The 16517-nt window shown below is 36.9% G+C and overlaps 1 protein-coding gene across 1 annotated transcript in view; it reads left to right on the top strand.

The window, feature by feature from the left end:
- Window positions 1-16517, top strand: part of cacna2d2a (calcium channel, voltage-dependent, alpha 2/delta subunit 2a) — a gene marked incomplete at its 5' end in the record, with an annotated part of 112060 nt that overhangs the window by 83103 nt on the left and 12440 nt on the right. The window contains 18 exons of the mRNA XM_044121909.1: window positions 425-499; window positions 587-661; window positions 776-847; window positions 2414-2485; window positions 2669-2730; window positions 6183-6259; window positions 7370-7384; window positions 9886-9946; window positions 11677-11774; window positions 13595-13685; window positions 13795-13857; window positions 14017-14120; window positions 14212-14310; window positions 14451-14542; window positions 14643-14690; window positions 14794-14865; window positions 14954-15106; window positions 15731-15783. Coding sequence (XP_043977844.1) covers window positions 425-499; window positions 587-661; window positions 776-847; window positions 2414-2485; window positions 2669-2730; window positions 6183-6259; window positions 7370-7384; window positions 9886-9946; window positions 11677-11774; window positions 13595-13685; window positions 13795-13857; window positions 14017-14120; window positions 14212-14310; window positions 14451-14542; window positions 14643-14690; window positions 14794-14865; window positions 14954-15106; window positions 15731-15783 — 1382 coding nt within the window. The remainder of the gene's footprint in view (window positions 1-424; window positions 500-586; window positions 662-775; window positions 848-2413; window positions 2486-2668; window positions 2731-6182; window positions 6260-7369; window positions 7385-9885; window positions 9947-11676; window positions 11775-13594; window positions 13686-13794; window positions 13858-14016; window positions 14121-14211; window positions 14311-14450; window positions 14543-14642; window positions 14691-14793; window positions 14866-14953; window positions 15107-15730; window positions 15784-16517) is intronic.

Below are 16517 nucleotides of genomic sequence, written 5' to 3'. Positions count from 1 at the left end.
TTTAAGCAATAGGATGCATGGTTTTGAGCATTGTTTACAAACAAATTACGTCTAAAAATAAATTCTGAAAGTTGAGATTGTACATCCATCTGAGCAAACTATGAGCAGCTTCACTGTGCCCGCTGAAGAAACACGACCATACAGCATGATGCTGCCACCACCATGTTTTTCTATGGTTTTGTTGCAGCTTTTGTTGGCATAGATACTAAATGCTTGCTACATTTCTGTGGCAGTCTTCCAGAGAACACCCTTTACATTTTGCTTGTGGTTTTCTTTTTCTCATTCTTTGTGAAATGCATGACTAATCGTTATCCTGCTAGATTTTCCAGCCCGAGCTGCGGCGCTTTGCATCTCCTCCTTTTCCAGGAAAAGAGGCGTTCTTAATATTATACTAGGATCCTAATAGTTTCTTTTCATCCTACAGAATCAGCTCATCCTTGGGGTTATGGGAGTAGATGTTGCAATTAATGAAATCAAGAAGAAGACTCCAACATACAGAGTGAGCATTCTTTGCTCTCATTATCATAGTCACATATTTTATCTTTGAAAGGTTAATAAATCACTTTCTAACTTACTTTGTTTGCAGCTTGGGGCCAATGGCTACACATTTGCTACCGACCCAAACGGTTACGTGCTGCTGCATCCTAACCTAAGACCCAAGGTACGTCTCTGTGCATCTAATTAGTTTCCTAATTCTAAATCTAAATATGGACTTTATTTGTTTTAAATGATGTTTATCCTCCCCCAATACCTCCCACCCCTCTGTGCTGTTCAGATCATTAACTTCAGGGAGCCTGTCACTCTGGACTTTCTGGATGCAGAACTAGAAGATAGCAACAAGGAGGAGGTAAAGCGAGTTATCAGGAACAAATTGGTTCTCAGGTGTTTTTGGTAGAGTTAAAAATCAGAAATAACAACATTTATTCACACTGAAGCAACCAAACGTTTTATCTCATTTCAGTAGACTGCAATATCTACAATAATTTATAATTTTACATGTTTCTTCAGTGACTGACAGAATTTAAACTTCAGAGTTTAAGCCTGGCGGGCCACCAGGTTTTACATGTGATTCCATTAGGCCAAGCATTATTTATTTAGTTTAGCTTTTTTATATTTTTCCCCTTTTTTAAGACTTTATGGTTAGCGTCCAGGTGTTACTCTTCCAATAATACATAATTATCAAGTGATTTTTAAAAAATCTTCTGTCAACTTCAAACATTTTTTAACTCAAAACTCATCTAGCGGCCCTTCAACATGTTTAGCAAGTTTTTGGGGGAAACAGCCAAAAACTTTATGATTTCTTTTTTTTTATCCTTCCACAAGCTTCTATCAATATGCATCTTGAGTTGATAGAATATGTGTAAGTGAGTCAGGTTTATAGGCTGCCTTCATCATCATCAACTCCTCTAAACACATATTTTCTTGCTAAGAACAGAACTTTTTTATGGCCTCTCTAAATCATTGTTGTCCATGAGACTCTTTGTAACTAATTTGACAGAAAGACTCAAAGGTTATTTTCCATTTGGAAAACCAATTCATGTCCAAGCTTTAACATCATGGCTGATGTTTTGAAATGTTCTTTCCTCATGTTGTCATGTATCTTGTGAAATGCACCACTCCCTCCTTTAGCAGAACAGCCCACAACATGATGCTGCCACCTCTGTACGACATGGTTAGGATGTTACTGTCAGGCTTTCATTAGGGTCAGATACTTCAATTTTTATTGTCGTTATACCACAGGACATAACTCCAAAGACTAAAATCTTTGCCCATGAGTGCGTCTGTGTTTTATGGTACACCCGGTAATAAATTATTTCTTTCTCTGAGGACACATTTCACTGTGGATAATGATACTCGTCCCAGCTTCATCCAGCATTTTCACAAGTTCTTTTACTTTTGTTTTTGTGGTAAGATGTCTGGACATTCCCATTCTGTTTACACATGCAAGGATAAACCAGACACATGGAAGTCCACAATTATTTCCTTATTATTATTATTCTGGTATTTAGCAAACAGAAATACTTTTACCATTATTTTAAAATCATTATTTCGCCTGGAAAATACCATTGAGGTTAAAAAAGCACATCAGCACCACAACGTCATAAATACGTTAATTAAAAGATTCCTCAGCTGAAACATTTACAGACAGGTGATTCCTTCTCAAAATCAGTAAGAACATCATTAAAGTAATTTGGAGACAACACCTCTAGGTTCATGTATTTCTGCAACTCTACGCAAGTCCTGACGTGAAACAAAAACCTTTTGTCTAATTTAATGTTAGACAGCAAGAAAAATGGCGGCTTGTTTTTATACAGTGTATATAAATGTCATATTTCAGTTATATTTAATGTTCTTTTGTTTTCCTGTGTATTGTGTGTCTTCTCATTGCATCCTCTGTTTTGCTCTCCTGCAGATCCGTCGACAGATGATTGATGGCAAATCGGGGCAAAGAAAAATCAAGACGCTCATTAAGTCAGTTGATGAGGCAAGTCATCAATATATGTGACTCAATCATGATCCAAAGTAGCACCTTCCTGCATAGTGTGGTAATGAATCTGAATCAGTCAATGTGTTCACTGCCCTTTGTTTCCTTCTAATTATGGGAGGCGAAATGTGCAGATCCTTTAGCAGGGTTAGCTCACTGTAGTTCTTTTGTGTTTACCCACAGAGATACATCGACGAGGCCATGCGAACGTACACATGGACGCCCGTAGAAGGTACAAACTACAGGTAGGATTGCATCTAAGAACGCATTACCTGACATTCAGACCAAAATATTGGAACCTGTAAGTGTTTTTGAAATATCTTCTTTCACTTTGGAGCAGTTCACAGTTATAAATATAAAGTGCAGCTGCTGCATCTGAGTTACTGTCTTAATAGGCAGTAAAAATACCAAAACGAGGCCATTGAAGAGACTAAAAATGCCAAATTAAGTCTAAAAGTTATCTAAATTAAATAAGTTTTTACAATTTAATTTGAACATAGTTAGGCAATTTTAACACAGTCTGGCTTCTGATTTCCATCTGCAAATACTTGCCCAGTTCTGTTAATTTTTATCTGACAAATTATATGATTATACAATTTTAAAATCTAACTGTTATGGTCTGCAGTGGTGAGATATTTTAAAGCATGGTCCTGTTATATGTTTTACTTCAGATGTTTTTGTGCATTTACGCTTTGAAAAGGACAAAATTAAAAAAGCAATGCCATTTGCTGAAGTATTTGCTTTAAATTCAATAAATTCTTTAGTTCTGCAACAGATTGATGGATTAGGCAGAATCCATTTATAACATGAAAATATATATATATTATACTAATTCTGTAAGACCTCACATGAATTTGGTCAATGTGCATCAGGACTAAGAGTTGCTGCTATTTCAGCAAAAGTCTTTGATTTGCACACATTGAGTGAAATATTCTGGATTTCTTCCATGATACTTTATTTGAACAAAAGTCTGAGAAATGAAGTCTCTTCACTGAATTTTGAAACTGAATTTGGTGTTGGCGTCATTAAAGTAAAAAGTAAGAAAAATGTGTTGAAATAAAAACATTCAAAAGACTCCTAAGGGGAAAATATTATTCTGCCTTCAGATCAACAACAAAATCATATTAATTCACCTTTTTATTTTTATAAATAAACCATACATTAGTTGTTAATTGTGCTTTTCTTTCCTCATTCTGTCTTTTAAGCCAAATGTCAGCAGTGTGTGTATGTTTGTATAACCTTAATGTGTTTAACTGTGATTTATAAAATGTGTTAATTCAATTTATGGTAGACATTTATTTACAAGAAAGACAAACCCAAATTTTAAGCCTATTTATATGCCTTTTCTTGTTGTATAAATCAATGGTAAACTAGAAGTTCTTACAAATGTGTGAGCGTCATTTAAATGTAATGTTTTAAAGTGCAAAGATGCATAAAACGTTTTGTTGGAAACCTTGAGTTTTATGCACCTCCTCATTAATTCACATTTCAAAGTAAAATGGAGTCACACAAAGACTAGAAAAGGATCAGTGAACCTTTAGAACATTTCATGTTTAGTTTAAAAATGAATTGAGGTTTGAAAAGTATTCAGTCGTGAGAACCAGGACCAAAGATAAGCCAGCATTAATCTTCGGCTATTCAATTGTAGTTTCTCAAAGCTTATTGGTGATACGGAGGGATAGATGAGCTTTATGCATTGGGGGGATGAATACCTTGTTTCTCTTGAATGTGCAAATGCAAGACTGATGTAATAAAGGCCGAACCATTAGCCTGGATTTTATTATTCTCCTCAGTCTGTTTACAAGTTGGTTATTGATGACATTAGAAAGTGTTAAAGTGGTACTTGTTTCTGATGACAGTGCTGTTTTTTTATGATTTTGTGTCTCTTAAAATAGATTAAATGAAAAATGAAAAGGTCAGATTTTACCCAAACATCCGGGTTTATGAACAGTTTGATGAGGACCAAGTTAGCTTCACTTTTAATTTGGGGAAAATTAGTTAATGTGAAGTGAATCCCGAAGCGTTTACACTATTCCCGTCCTTAGACATCACTAATGGGGTTGTTGGAGATCACAGGGAGTCTGCAAGGTTGTCACTGCACAGATGCACTAAATTAGATTTGCTTTTATATAAAAAAGGAAATGATAAGGTCTGTTTGAAAATACGGCACATCAAATGCTGCTGTTGCACAAAGAGAAAAAGGCTTTCGTGCTTTTAGGAAATTACAGCAAATCAAAGATGGAGAACATCTAAAGCTCTGCACAACTGAGTGATGTTTTTCAATTAAAACATCCACATACGTCGCAGGAATGTTCCTAAAACATCTTTTCTATGAAATATGTATTTGTATACAAAATAAAATATCAAAGAGTATTTTTATATTAAATAAACAGAAAGCACTGCACATTCTTTGCTGAATTATCAATAAGGTTGGCTACCTGGATCACACAAATCCAGTATTTATAAACTCTAAATTATTACTGAAATGGTAAATTTACAAACAGTGTGCATCTTATTTAAAAATGGACAGCTACCAAAAAATATTCAAAAATTGTTTTCAAAAGAAGAAGGACTTCATAATCCCAGAGGAAAATGCAAATTAAAAGCTTGGAGATCAGAACCAGGAGAAGAAGTTTTTGCGCTTCAATCTTTGGTTTGAAACTATGGAGGAATCTGATTGTGGCATTAAAGAAATGTCCAAACTATTCAAACTTTAGTATAAAGAAATGGTCTGTAGTAAATATGAGAAACTGTCTTGATGTATTATGTTGTTGTTGTTACACAGTATTGTTAGTGTCATTAATTATTAGGGGTGCACAAATTTATCGGCCAGCCGATTTCCTTTTATTTTATTCCTTTTCTATCAATACTTATATCTGAAGCCAATCTTATCTACCTCTCCCCAATGTCTGTATATACATGTATACATACATATATCAAAAAATAAGCCACTGACCTCTTCTATTCTGTGGTGACAGAGGTTTCACTGATAGACCGACCCTCCAGGTCATTTCTGCATGTTTTCAGTTGACAATATTCTCCCCTCTGTTACCAACTTGGTGACTTTCTTGCTAAATTTAGCAAAATTTCAGACAAAAAAATTGGTAGTGGCCAAAATCAGAATCGGCAGGTCAGGCTTTTTAAAGATCGATAATCAACGATCGGGGAGAAAACTGCAATCGGTGCGCCCCAGTTATCATTATTATTGTTGTTAATACTATTAGAGCTACTATTAGCACCTTGTTGAATGCATTGAATTAAGCAGGAATCTGAAAGTAGAATGAAGGTGTATTCATTGGATCATTCAATAAACTTTGAAAATGTGAAATACGGCTCTGGAAAATATTAAGAGATCACTTAAAATGATCCATTTCTCTGATTTTACCCTTCAAAGGTAAATGTTTGGGCAAAATGAACATCTATAAACTACTGACAGCTTTTCTCTGAAATTCCAAGCAAAAATGTAATATTTGTTAGCAGGAAATGAGAAATGGTCAAAATAACAGAAAAGATGCTTTCAGACCTCAAATAATGTAAAGAAAACAAGTTAATATTCATTTAGGAACAACAATACTGATGTTTTAACTCAGGAAGAGTTCAGAAATCTATATTAGGTGGAATAACCAGGAGGTTTTCAGTGCAGTGGGCTCTGTGTTTTTATGTCTGCTTACGTTGTTCCTTATCTTCCCCAACTCAGTTTAGGGTTGGTACTGCCCACATATAGTGAGAACCATGTCAAGGCCAACCTAAGTGACCAGATCCTTCAGGTGCAGTGTAAGTACTTTGGGTCAGACCCAGCATCCTTCTCTCCTCCCCTCAGTCTGTCCTCCTCCTCCTCTTTTCTCTGCTCTCTCTCTTTCTGATGTGACCTTACACTCGAATTCAGTCATTTGTCGCGGGTTTCCAACATCATCATATGGAGTGTCCGAGGGGATTGGTCTGCCCCGGCCCCTCAGCTTCCCTCTCCCCCTTCTCTATGCTCTCTGATAGGCAGGATCATTCGGTTCCCGAGTCCCTCGACTCCTCCTCCTCCTCCGCTCCCCCGCTCCCTCCTGTCTTCATGCTGTGCTGTAAAATGGTGATGTTTTTTCTTCACACTGGCTGAAGAAAAAAATAACTGAACAGACAGAAAGGTGAAAGCTGTGGTTTTACTGTACTCCTCAGGTGAAAATAATGGTGACCTTTGTGCTATTATTTTTTGTTTTACCAAATGCTCTCGCCTCTTCTCCACCATAGTAATGATTCTGAAGCGTCTGTGTTTTAAATTATTGGATGTTTCTGACCAGAAAGCTGTGAAAAAATGCATGCTTTTCACTCCTTATGATGAGTTTTATGATTTTTCTTTTTTTCTGTCATGTGTGGGAATTTATTTCCTCTTCTTTTGGACGGTGTGAGATGTTGATCAGCTTTGGAATCATTCGATTGTTAAACTCCCACATGGCCTGGAATTACGGCTTTTCAACTGTGGGAGTTTGTTTCTTTTCTGGGTCTGATTTGGGACACATTTTGTGTCTTTCATTCTTTCTTTGTCCAGACCCTGATTCTCCTCTCATCTCCTGGTGTTTTTTAATTATTATTATTTTTTTCTCTTTTGTTCTGCCATGGTTATTTCTCACAATTTGTGTTAAGTGCATTTCCTTTCCTGGCTTTCTTTGCCCAGGTTGTCTTTGTCTTTCTTTGTTTGGTCTTGCAGAAAGAATGTTTGTTCTTCATTTATTTCTCTCTGTTGTCTGGTTTGACTTGAATTGGTTTCTTTTCTTTCAAGAAAACAATATTTTTATTCAAACAGTTATTGAATAAAATATTGTCTGTGATCCCCCTCCCCTTCCTACCCGATCCTCTGTTTCTTTTCTTGCTCACTCCTTCTCTGATGGATCCACACAGTCTCATACATCAAGGGCAAGTATACTCCATATCGGTCCACATTCCCTACCTTTACTTCCTAATCCTACCGCTTCCTCCTCCTTACCTCACCCCTTGTCCTAAACCTCCCTCTCCTCCCTCCTCTCACCTGTCCCAGCCTGCTTGCCTTTGTCCCTGCCAACCATGCCTTCAGCCCTTCCAACCTTTCTTTCTTCCTTTTCCTCTCCTCTCTTCCTTCGTTAATCCCTTCTCTTGACCCTCTTGCTGCAGCTCAGATCCCACAATGACTCCTCCGGTCCTCAGCCTCACTCTCTCTTTCACGTATCTGCTGCTCCAGGAACCTTAAATATATATATATATAGATATATATTTTTGGGGAAAAGCAAAGCAACAGCACACACGGATGATAGACGTTAATGTTTTCTGTTTAAATTTGTCTTCTGTCCCCGCTCCCACATCAATCCCTTTTCTTTTTGTAGACAGTTTCAGAGAAGCTGTCCCTTCTCTGGCTGTTTCTTTCGCCTCACCATAATCTCTCTATTTTCCCCTCTAATTAACTTCAGTCTCTCTCTTTTCATCTTCTTTCTACAGTGTAACTAGTTCATTTCACACTAGCGTTCAGGTATTAGATTTAAATATAATTTTTTATTTTTTCCAGTGCCAAATCTGCACAATCACACATTTATTTACTGCTTTGCAAAATTTTGCATAGTTCTTGAACTTTTACACATTTTGTCACATCATAGCCAAAATTTATAGTGTTTCTATTGGAATGTTATGAGTAAAACCAACATAAAGTGATGCATGTGAGTCTTTTAACCTGGAAGGTAAACAGACATATTTTTTCTAATTGTGAAACATTGTCATATTTTTCTAATAAGACAAGAAACTTCAGATCATAAGTAATAAAGTTTCATTAGCCGCGTTTCCATTACAAATGTGCGCAAATCTTTGTTTTTATTCAGCTAAAGTCGAAACAACACAAATTCTTTAATTCAGTGTTTCTGCTAGATAAGAAATTAAACTAAAAACACACAAGAATAAGTTTATTCAGGCAATTATCATTAAAAATCATAGCAGCAAAAAATTTTAACAGCTACATCAGACTATATTTAGTCATGGCGCTAATGATCAGAGGAGAGGTCGACGTCTTATTCAGGCGTTGGAGCTACTCATGTGGTGTTTTGGGGAAATTCTTGTTGATGATTTTACAGAAGAGTTATGGATTCAACATGTTAAAATGACACGTTTTGTGAACTGCGACCCACACATTGTCCGAAAAAGACAAACCATTATTCTTCTACTACTTCCTGTCGTCTTCCTCGTCGTTTTCACCAGAAGTAATGTCTTGGCTGTTGACCACGTGACTCATATGATGCAAAAAATGTGTTTCTATTGCAGTTTTACAAAAAAATGGGAGTTTTATGAGTTTTTCAAATCTGGTGTGTTACCATTTAGCAAATTTATTCTCGTAATTTTGATGTGCACAGTTTTATTGTTAATGGAAACGCAGCTATTGACACCGTGGTATAGACGTACTTTGACCAAATTTGATAGACTTGTAACAGCTTGGCTGCCGTAGTTTGTCTGCCTTTAGCTGGAAACAGTGCAGTGTGCAGACTAACGCCACAGGGCTGAGCTCCATCCTGGCCTCTCAGGTCTCCCCATGCTGTCAGGTTTCTCACCTGACTCCTAAATGTTGTCCCTCTGTACTCCTCGTCTCCATCGGCTTGTTCCCCCTCCCTCCTCACCCCTCAGACCGCCAGGGGCACGGCCCACTGCTTCCTCTGTAAACCTGACCCCGGATGTGCATGGCATTGTGGGCGGAAAACTAGCTGGGCACTCCATTTCGTCTAAGCACGCGTTAAATTTCTCTTCTGGTTCTGAGTCGATTAGAAAATATGGGACTCTTCTGAGGGTTCAGTGGCATTTCTTTTTGCTGTTTTTGTTCCAGATGGATCAACCCAAGTTGCCCCACATCATGCCTTTCACAATGTGATGCATTTCCCCCGATTAAGTGTCTCTCTGAGTCCTCTCCCCCCGTCGGTCTGAGGGGTGACCACTTCCATTAGGACCTTCACCCACCTCCTCCCCCCCTGCAAATAGTTGGCCATGTTGATGCCTGCCTGATCTAAAAGCACTCATTACGCACAATCTGTCTGAGAACTCGCTTCTTGACACATCACGCCTGATAAAGTCAGTTCTCAGATGTCTGAAAAAATAAAAATTATAAAAAATCAGACCGAAATCAAACCTAATCAGAAAGAAAAAAGAAAAAAAGGGTCTTTGTTGGCAAAGCAACAAGTCAAACAGAATATGTGAGTGCTTGTGGAAGTAAAAAGTGGTGATGCATCGAGTCAGGTTGTGTTTTAGGCACCATATTGGCTAACGCTGGTGTTCCCATGATACCTCACTGTTGCTATGGTAAAGTCCCTTCTGCGTCCCTGCACCTCTGAAGAACAGCTGCTGTTTACCCAGTTTACTCCCCGCTGCTCTGCCCACTGCTCTTCCTGGATAATCTCCCCTTTCTGTTGCAGATTTTGAATCTCTGCTGCCAAACAGTTTTGAGTCTGAAGGCCATGTATTCATTGCTCCCAGGTAGCCCTTTGTATGAATGCTTGCTGTCGTTGGTGGTCATCAGTTTTTCACCGTGTTTCAGTCACTTTGTGTAGTTTTTGTATTTGTTAGTTCGTCTTATTGTTATGTATGTAGTGGAGCCTATAACTTTTGAATTGGATCATAAATTACTGTCACAACTGTGACTTTTAAATTCTTGAAAAATTAACTACAAAAACGTGTTGGATGTTTGCATGGTGCTGTTGTGTGATCCTGCATGTTTGCATTGCAAAAACACAATCTGAAGCCATTAGGTTGTGATTCTATTCAGGAAAGACTTTTTTTTATGACGCAAATATCTTTGGTTTCACCAAAAAGGGGAAAAATGCATGTGTTCTTCTCTGTTTAAAAAAAATATCCTTGTACATTTTTTTTGATGAGTTTGGAGTTTTTGAAGTGGGGTCTTTTGGAGAGTTTATGAATCTGGCATATCTGGCCAGAATGATAACATGATGTAAAATAATCTGGTATAAAAATAATTGAAACAGCTTCGAGCAGAGCAGATACATACGTTTTAAATGTTTGACTCACTAAAATCCAATCTGGTTAAAGGAAAAATAAAAGCTAAGGAAGTTTGAAAATCGTTTGAGGTTCTTCTTCTGCTGCTATTACTTATGTGACCCGGATAAATCAGCAGTGACCCCTACTGTCGAGAAACAGAAGTAAAATAACTAGCGTTATTAAATATTTTTTCTGATCTCTTTAATCCAGTGCAGATTGCATCACACTGATTGTGTGGATAATCTACTATAATTGAAGAAACATTTAAAAGCACATGTGCTGGCCACTGGGCGTAATCAACCATTATTTCTTATATATTTCTTTACCTTTTGTTTTGTAGACTTAAGCCACAATTAATACATTTTGTTGATCATTTAGTGCCCAGTAGAAACCATTTTTGTCTAACTATATCTTAGAGTTATTTTTAATTATCTAAAAAAATAGAGTTAGCTATTTAGCCTAAATTCATAAAAGAAAGAACAAGACGCCATGCAGATCAGTAATTATTCCTGTTCAGTTCAATACATTAATTGTCTTATTTTGTTCATCATGTCAGTCAAAATAAATGGATTTCGATTGAATTGTGGTTAAGAGAAGAAACAAATTCATGCTTGCTGTTCATGTACGTATCATTAACGCTCCATATCCTTTGTTTAAAGAGACGCTTTTATTTTACAATTAATTTCTTATAAAGTTTTACCTCGAACATTAACAATAAAGGATGGCAGAACAATGTGATCTTCAATGAAGTTAGATTGTTTACTCGGTAAATTAGCTTCTAATTTAAAAGAAAAAAAATATTATAAGTTAATTACTAGTCGTTTAAACTGTTTTAAAGCTTTTAGGAGCGTTTCCCAGTCAGAAGCTGAACCTCTTCCTGCTTCTCCAACCTGAGAAAATAAAATACAAACTTCTCATAACTTCTCTTCCAAAACCCACATTTTAAAAAAAAGTCCAAACTAAGTTTAGTTATTCTCATGCTTTGCCTCGCTGTCCCGTCCTTTGTGGAAGTATTTTTGTGAACCTGAGCATGCCACTCACTTTAGCAACACTCAACATGAGTGTGGACTCATGCTTCCCCCACCCTGTTTTGTGTGTCTTTCAATGAGAAACATCTAAGAGAGTCAGTGTTGACGGCAATGACAACATTGTTGCTTTTTTGTTGTTTTCTTTTACTTTGCCACATTTGAGTCCTTTGCCTTTTTTCTCAGGGAGTACTGCAATGATCTCGAACTTTCCAACAACAACACCGATTTCCTGCTCAACTTCATTGCCCTGATGGAGAAGGTGACGCCAGACTCCAAGCAATGTAAGTTTTATTCCTATTACAAGTCTGGACTCCAGTGTTCAAGCAATGTGGTTGCAGAAGCAACTTAATATCTGTCAAAAACAATCGTTTTCTTATTGGCTTCCCAACATTTGATGTCTCTTAGAAGCAGCAATACATATCACGGCCCAGCGGTAGCTAATGCTAATTAGTTACTGTTTTGCTGGGTGCTGTCCTCATAATGTTTTGGTGAAGCAGCTGCATCATAGTCATCATGTTTGTGCTCCAGATTACTACCAAAACAATAACATTTTATTGCCTGAAGCAGTCAGGTGGCCATATTTTATCAAAAGGAACATCGCAGAAGCTGAGATAAGAAACAACCTGTGTCAAGTGTCCAAAATAAGCCCTAAAGATGTCAAAAAATATGACTTGGAAAGGTTTAAATGCTGAGCAATGTGTGATTTGTATTTGTGTTTGTGACTGCGATCCACTCCTCACATACAGCTCTGTAAAAACTGAAGAGCCCACTGCTCTGGACCCCATTGAAAACCTCCTGGTTTTTCCACCTAATATTGATTTCTGAACTCTTCCTGAGTTAAAACATTTGTATTGTTGTTTCTAAATGAATATGAACTGGGGTTTTTTTGTGTTATTTGAGTCTGAAAGCTTTGCGTCTTTTTGCTATTTTGACCAATTTTCATTTTCTGCAAATAAATACAAAATTTTTGCTTGGGATTTCAGACACATGTTGTCAGTAGTTCATAGAATAAAACAATAATTTTCATTTTAATCAAACATAAATGTATAAAAAGTAAAATCCGAGAATCTGATCCTTTTAAGCAGTTTCTCAAGTTTTTCTGGAGCTGTATGTTTCATCTAATGAATTAATTTTACTGATTCAGTTGTTGGACTCTTTGTAATTTTTCCCAGCAGTAAAATTGACACAGAAAACATTTGTAAAGGAGTCGCTTCACACTGATTTTACCTCCACCGTCTTCAAAAATAACTTATTCAGACAGAATATGCTGAAGATACACAAATTTAGAAGATAATAAATTTTTCTGAGTTTATATTTTTCCTAAATGCAACACAAGCTGCAATTCTTTAGACAAACCTTTTTCAGACATAAGCAAGATATAATAAGATGCAGACAGAACATTCTGTTGTGGAGCAGCAGAAACAAAACATTTTATTACTACGACTACTACTCATCTTTGTAGCCTGCAATACCACTATTCTGTCAAAATGCACATGAAATAACAAAAATATTATCTATTTCTGTGAGGTGTAACAGAACATCCAGTGTAAACAACCTTGCACATTGAAGGAAAAAACTCTAAATTAATCTGATTAAGAAAATAAATGTAGCCCAGATAATCTAAGTGCAACATTCTGCAGCAGTTCCTGTCTGCTCCTCATTTTCCACTGATAAATTATCCTTTCCTTGTGTTTTTTCCCCTTTTTGTTGAGTTTATTTTGAGTAAATCCCACATTCACTATCCTGCTGCCAGAAATGCTGCAGAGCTTTAAATGTTTTAATCTACAGCAGAAAATAGTCTCTAACAAATGCATCACAGATTCATATTTGAGTAATGGTTGTGAAATTGTTCAGCGTTGCGCATTTTACAATCAAACCCCGAACGCAGCTCTGTTTCTGAAGGATCCAGTTAACAAATGTTTTGCCGGACTTTTTATTTTTGTTGCACACAAAATGAAAGTAACTTTATTCTTTTTAAATACACAGAAAGGCATGCAGCTAATGTTGCTTTGACTACAAAAGCAAGACGAGGTAGTAATAAAATTAGTTTCAATCTCAGTACTACTCCACCATCCTCTCTCTTTCTTAAATTTTCATCCAGGTGACAGTTTGCTCCTTCACAATCTGATTCTGGACACTGGCATCATCCGGCAGCTGGTCGAAAAAGTGTGGAAGAATAAAGACTTAAATACGTGAGTGGCACCAAGCTGCTTTGAGGGAAGTTTATTCTCAAACATCACCAATGGGGAGGATGTAGATCTGAGTCCTGCCTGTTTGTTTCTCCTCAATCCTGACATTTAGATACGGCTTCCTGGCTGTGTTTGCTGCAACAGATGGAGGCATAACAAGAGTCTTTCCAAACAAGTAAGAGCAGATTTCATCACTGCTGTGTGTCTTGACTGCAGCTGTTTCTTTAGATCTTACATTTCTCACTCGGTTCTATTTTTGGATGATAAGTTAGGATGTTACATAAGGTCGAGGAGGGAGCTTGAACAACAGATATTTGCTACTTTTAAATCTTAGAGCTGCAGAAACCTGGGAGGAAGACCCAGAGCCGTTTAATGCCAGCTACTACCGCCGTAGCCTTGATAACAAGGGTTACATCTTCACAGCACCATATCGATCAGGTGAATGATCCTCTTTGGTTGCGTAATTAAACCATAACTTGAACCTCCGACCCCCCTTCATGTGTCTTGTTTTTGTGTGTGTCTCATGCAGTTGGGGCCGATCTGTTGAACCCAGAAAACGACACAGTGGGAATTCTGGTCAGCACAGCTCTGGATATCACAATAGGCGGGAAGACAGTCAAACCTGCAGGTGAGCAAACAGGAAAACTTCATTACAAATTGTAGGGAAAACGGTTCAGATCAAGATAAAGGGGAAGTACGTAACGTCTCTTCTGTTATTTTATCCATTAAATATCATTTTTAATGCTTTGATTACGCCGTTTTTCTCAGTTCTTGGAGTAAAGTTAGACCTGGAAGCATGGACCGATAAATTCAAGATTCTTGCCAGCAACCATACAGACAGCCGTCAAGGCTCAAATACGGTATAAATTATTATGTTTTAAATGTTAATTTAATAGAAAAAAAAAACATTTTGATGAGAGTTTTAATTCTTGCACCAAATTGTGTTTTCCTCCATGACAGTGTGGACCAAACAGAGGTTGTGAGATGGACTGTGAAGCTAATAGTGATGTGAGTATTTACACTAGCTGTACAAATTTAAATGATGTATTTTAATGCTCTGTTTCTCACCTGAATAATCTTCAAACTCCTGTTGCCGTGTGTCTTTTTGCAGGATCTCCTGTGCTATTTAATTGATGACGGCGGATTCCTAATCATGTCAAACCAGAAGGATGACTGGAGCGAGGTTTAATAAAAATAAGATTTATTTTTCAGATATCACAGATTTACTCTAATCATCACCAAGTGCTGAGCAGAGCTTTGTATCTTTGCAGGTGGGCAAATTTCTTGGTGTCGTTGACCCAAACTTGATGTACGCTTTGTACAACAATTCCTTCTACAAGCGCAAGCAGTCGTTTGATTATCAGTCTGTGTGTGAACGAGTGCAAAACAGTGAAGCTGGAGCAGCAAGGCGAGGAGTGTTTGTGGTAAGGACACGACTCCAAACACACTTGGTACTTTTAAAAAATCCAAGTTTGTTTTTTAAAATTAGCAACACTGATAGTTATTTTTGCAACATCCCACAAAACAAATTAGAAAATCTCCAAGGTTCATTGGGATATTTCCTTACTTTTCCAGAGGTTTAGTAGAATCCAGAGTTATTTGTATAAGATTACGCAAAGGATTTTTCAAAATGCTGGAGAACGTTTCAAGAGACTGAGTTCATTTTGCTAGAGCTTTGCACGTTTTTGAGTTACTTTTAGGTGATCCAGCAAAAGTATTCAAAATCCTGAGTACCTTTTCCAATATCCCAACAAAATTATGGAATTACTTAACAACTCTCCCACAAAACATTTTTTTCTTCTGGCTGTTAACTATATTTCTGTCTTCATCTTCAGTAATAATTTCCCTTTGTTTAATCACAGAAAAGTAATTGAGCGGTTCTAAAATGGACAACATTTTTCCTTCATTTTCGTTAATGCTACTCTATGTCAAAAACAAAAATATAAGTAGTAATTTTAGAAAGATAAACATGTAAGAGGCAACGGCAAATAAATTATACTGACCCATTTAGCAGAAAGAAATGAGTAAATGTTTCTTTGTGTCTGCAGCCTACGATTGCAGACTTTGTAAACCTGGCATGGTGGACATCAGCTGCTGCATGGTAAGATTTGAAGCACCTTGCTCCTTGCAGTTTGCACTCTGGGTCAATAAACTGCACAAAATAATGTGCATATTTTGCTATTTTAACTGTGTCTGGATTCAAAGTAGGAGACTGGTTATCTAGTTAGCCAAAACAATTGTTGGTGCTTTTAAAGATTCATTGCATTTATTTTTCTGCAGTTATTTCTTTGGTCAAATAAATTGTCAAGAGAGGACAAAAAAAATATTTTTAATATGTTTTTTCTACACAGGATATATTTTTGAGCATTGAAATACAATAATTATGACCTGTAGACATAATAAGCAATACTTGCATATAGTAGCAAGTTCTCCCAGGCTTCACTTTAGTCCCCAGAACAGAACCAGCATTTTTCATCAAATAATAAACTATTATGGAGGCACAGAAAGCTCTTAAAATTGGTAAATGGTTGGGGAAACTTCCTGGGTTAGATGTAATACCTGTGGCAGTAGCATTTTGGTAATATGGGTGAAAAGAGAAAACACTTTTTTGCTCACTATAGCCTTCACACTGAAATTAGATTTCCATATTTAAAGGCTCATAGATCCTTTAAATATCTTCTGATCCTTCTTGTTTAATGACTAAATCATGATAAAATCTTAGCGCTCCATTAGTGCCGACATTTATTCCCTGTTGTAGCTACCATCACACCTGAGCTGCCAAAAGGACATATAAGCAACTTAATTTATTACTTTCATACAATCAGCAACAGCAAA

Source organism: Gambusia affinis, linkage group LG07, assembly GCF_019740435.1.
Source record: "Gambusia affinis linkage group LG07, SWU_Gaff_1.0, whole genome shotgun sequence".
In the NCBI taxonomy this organism is placed as follows: domain Eukaryota; kingdom Metazoa; phylum Chordata; class Actinopteri; order Cyprinodontiformes; family Poeciliidae; genus Gambusia; species Gambusia affinis.
This window is presented reverse-complemented; position numbering and strand designations above follow the sequence as displayed.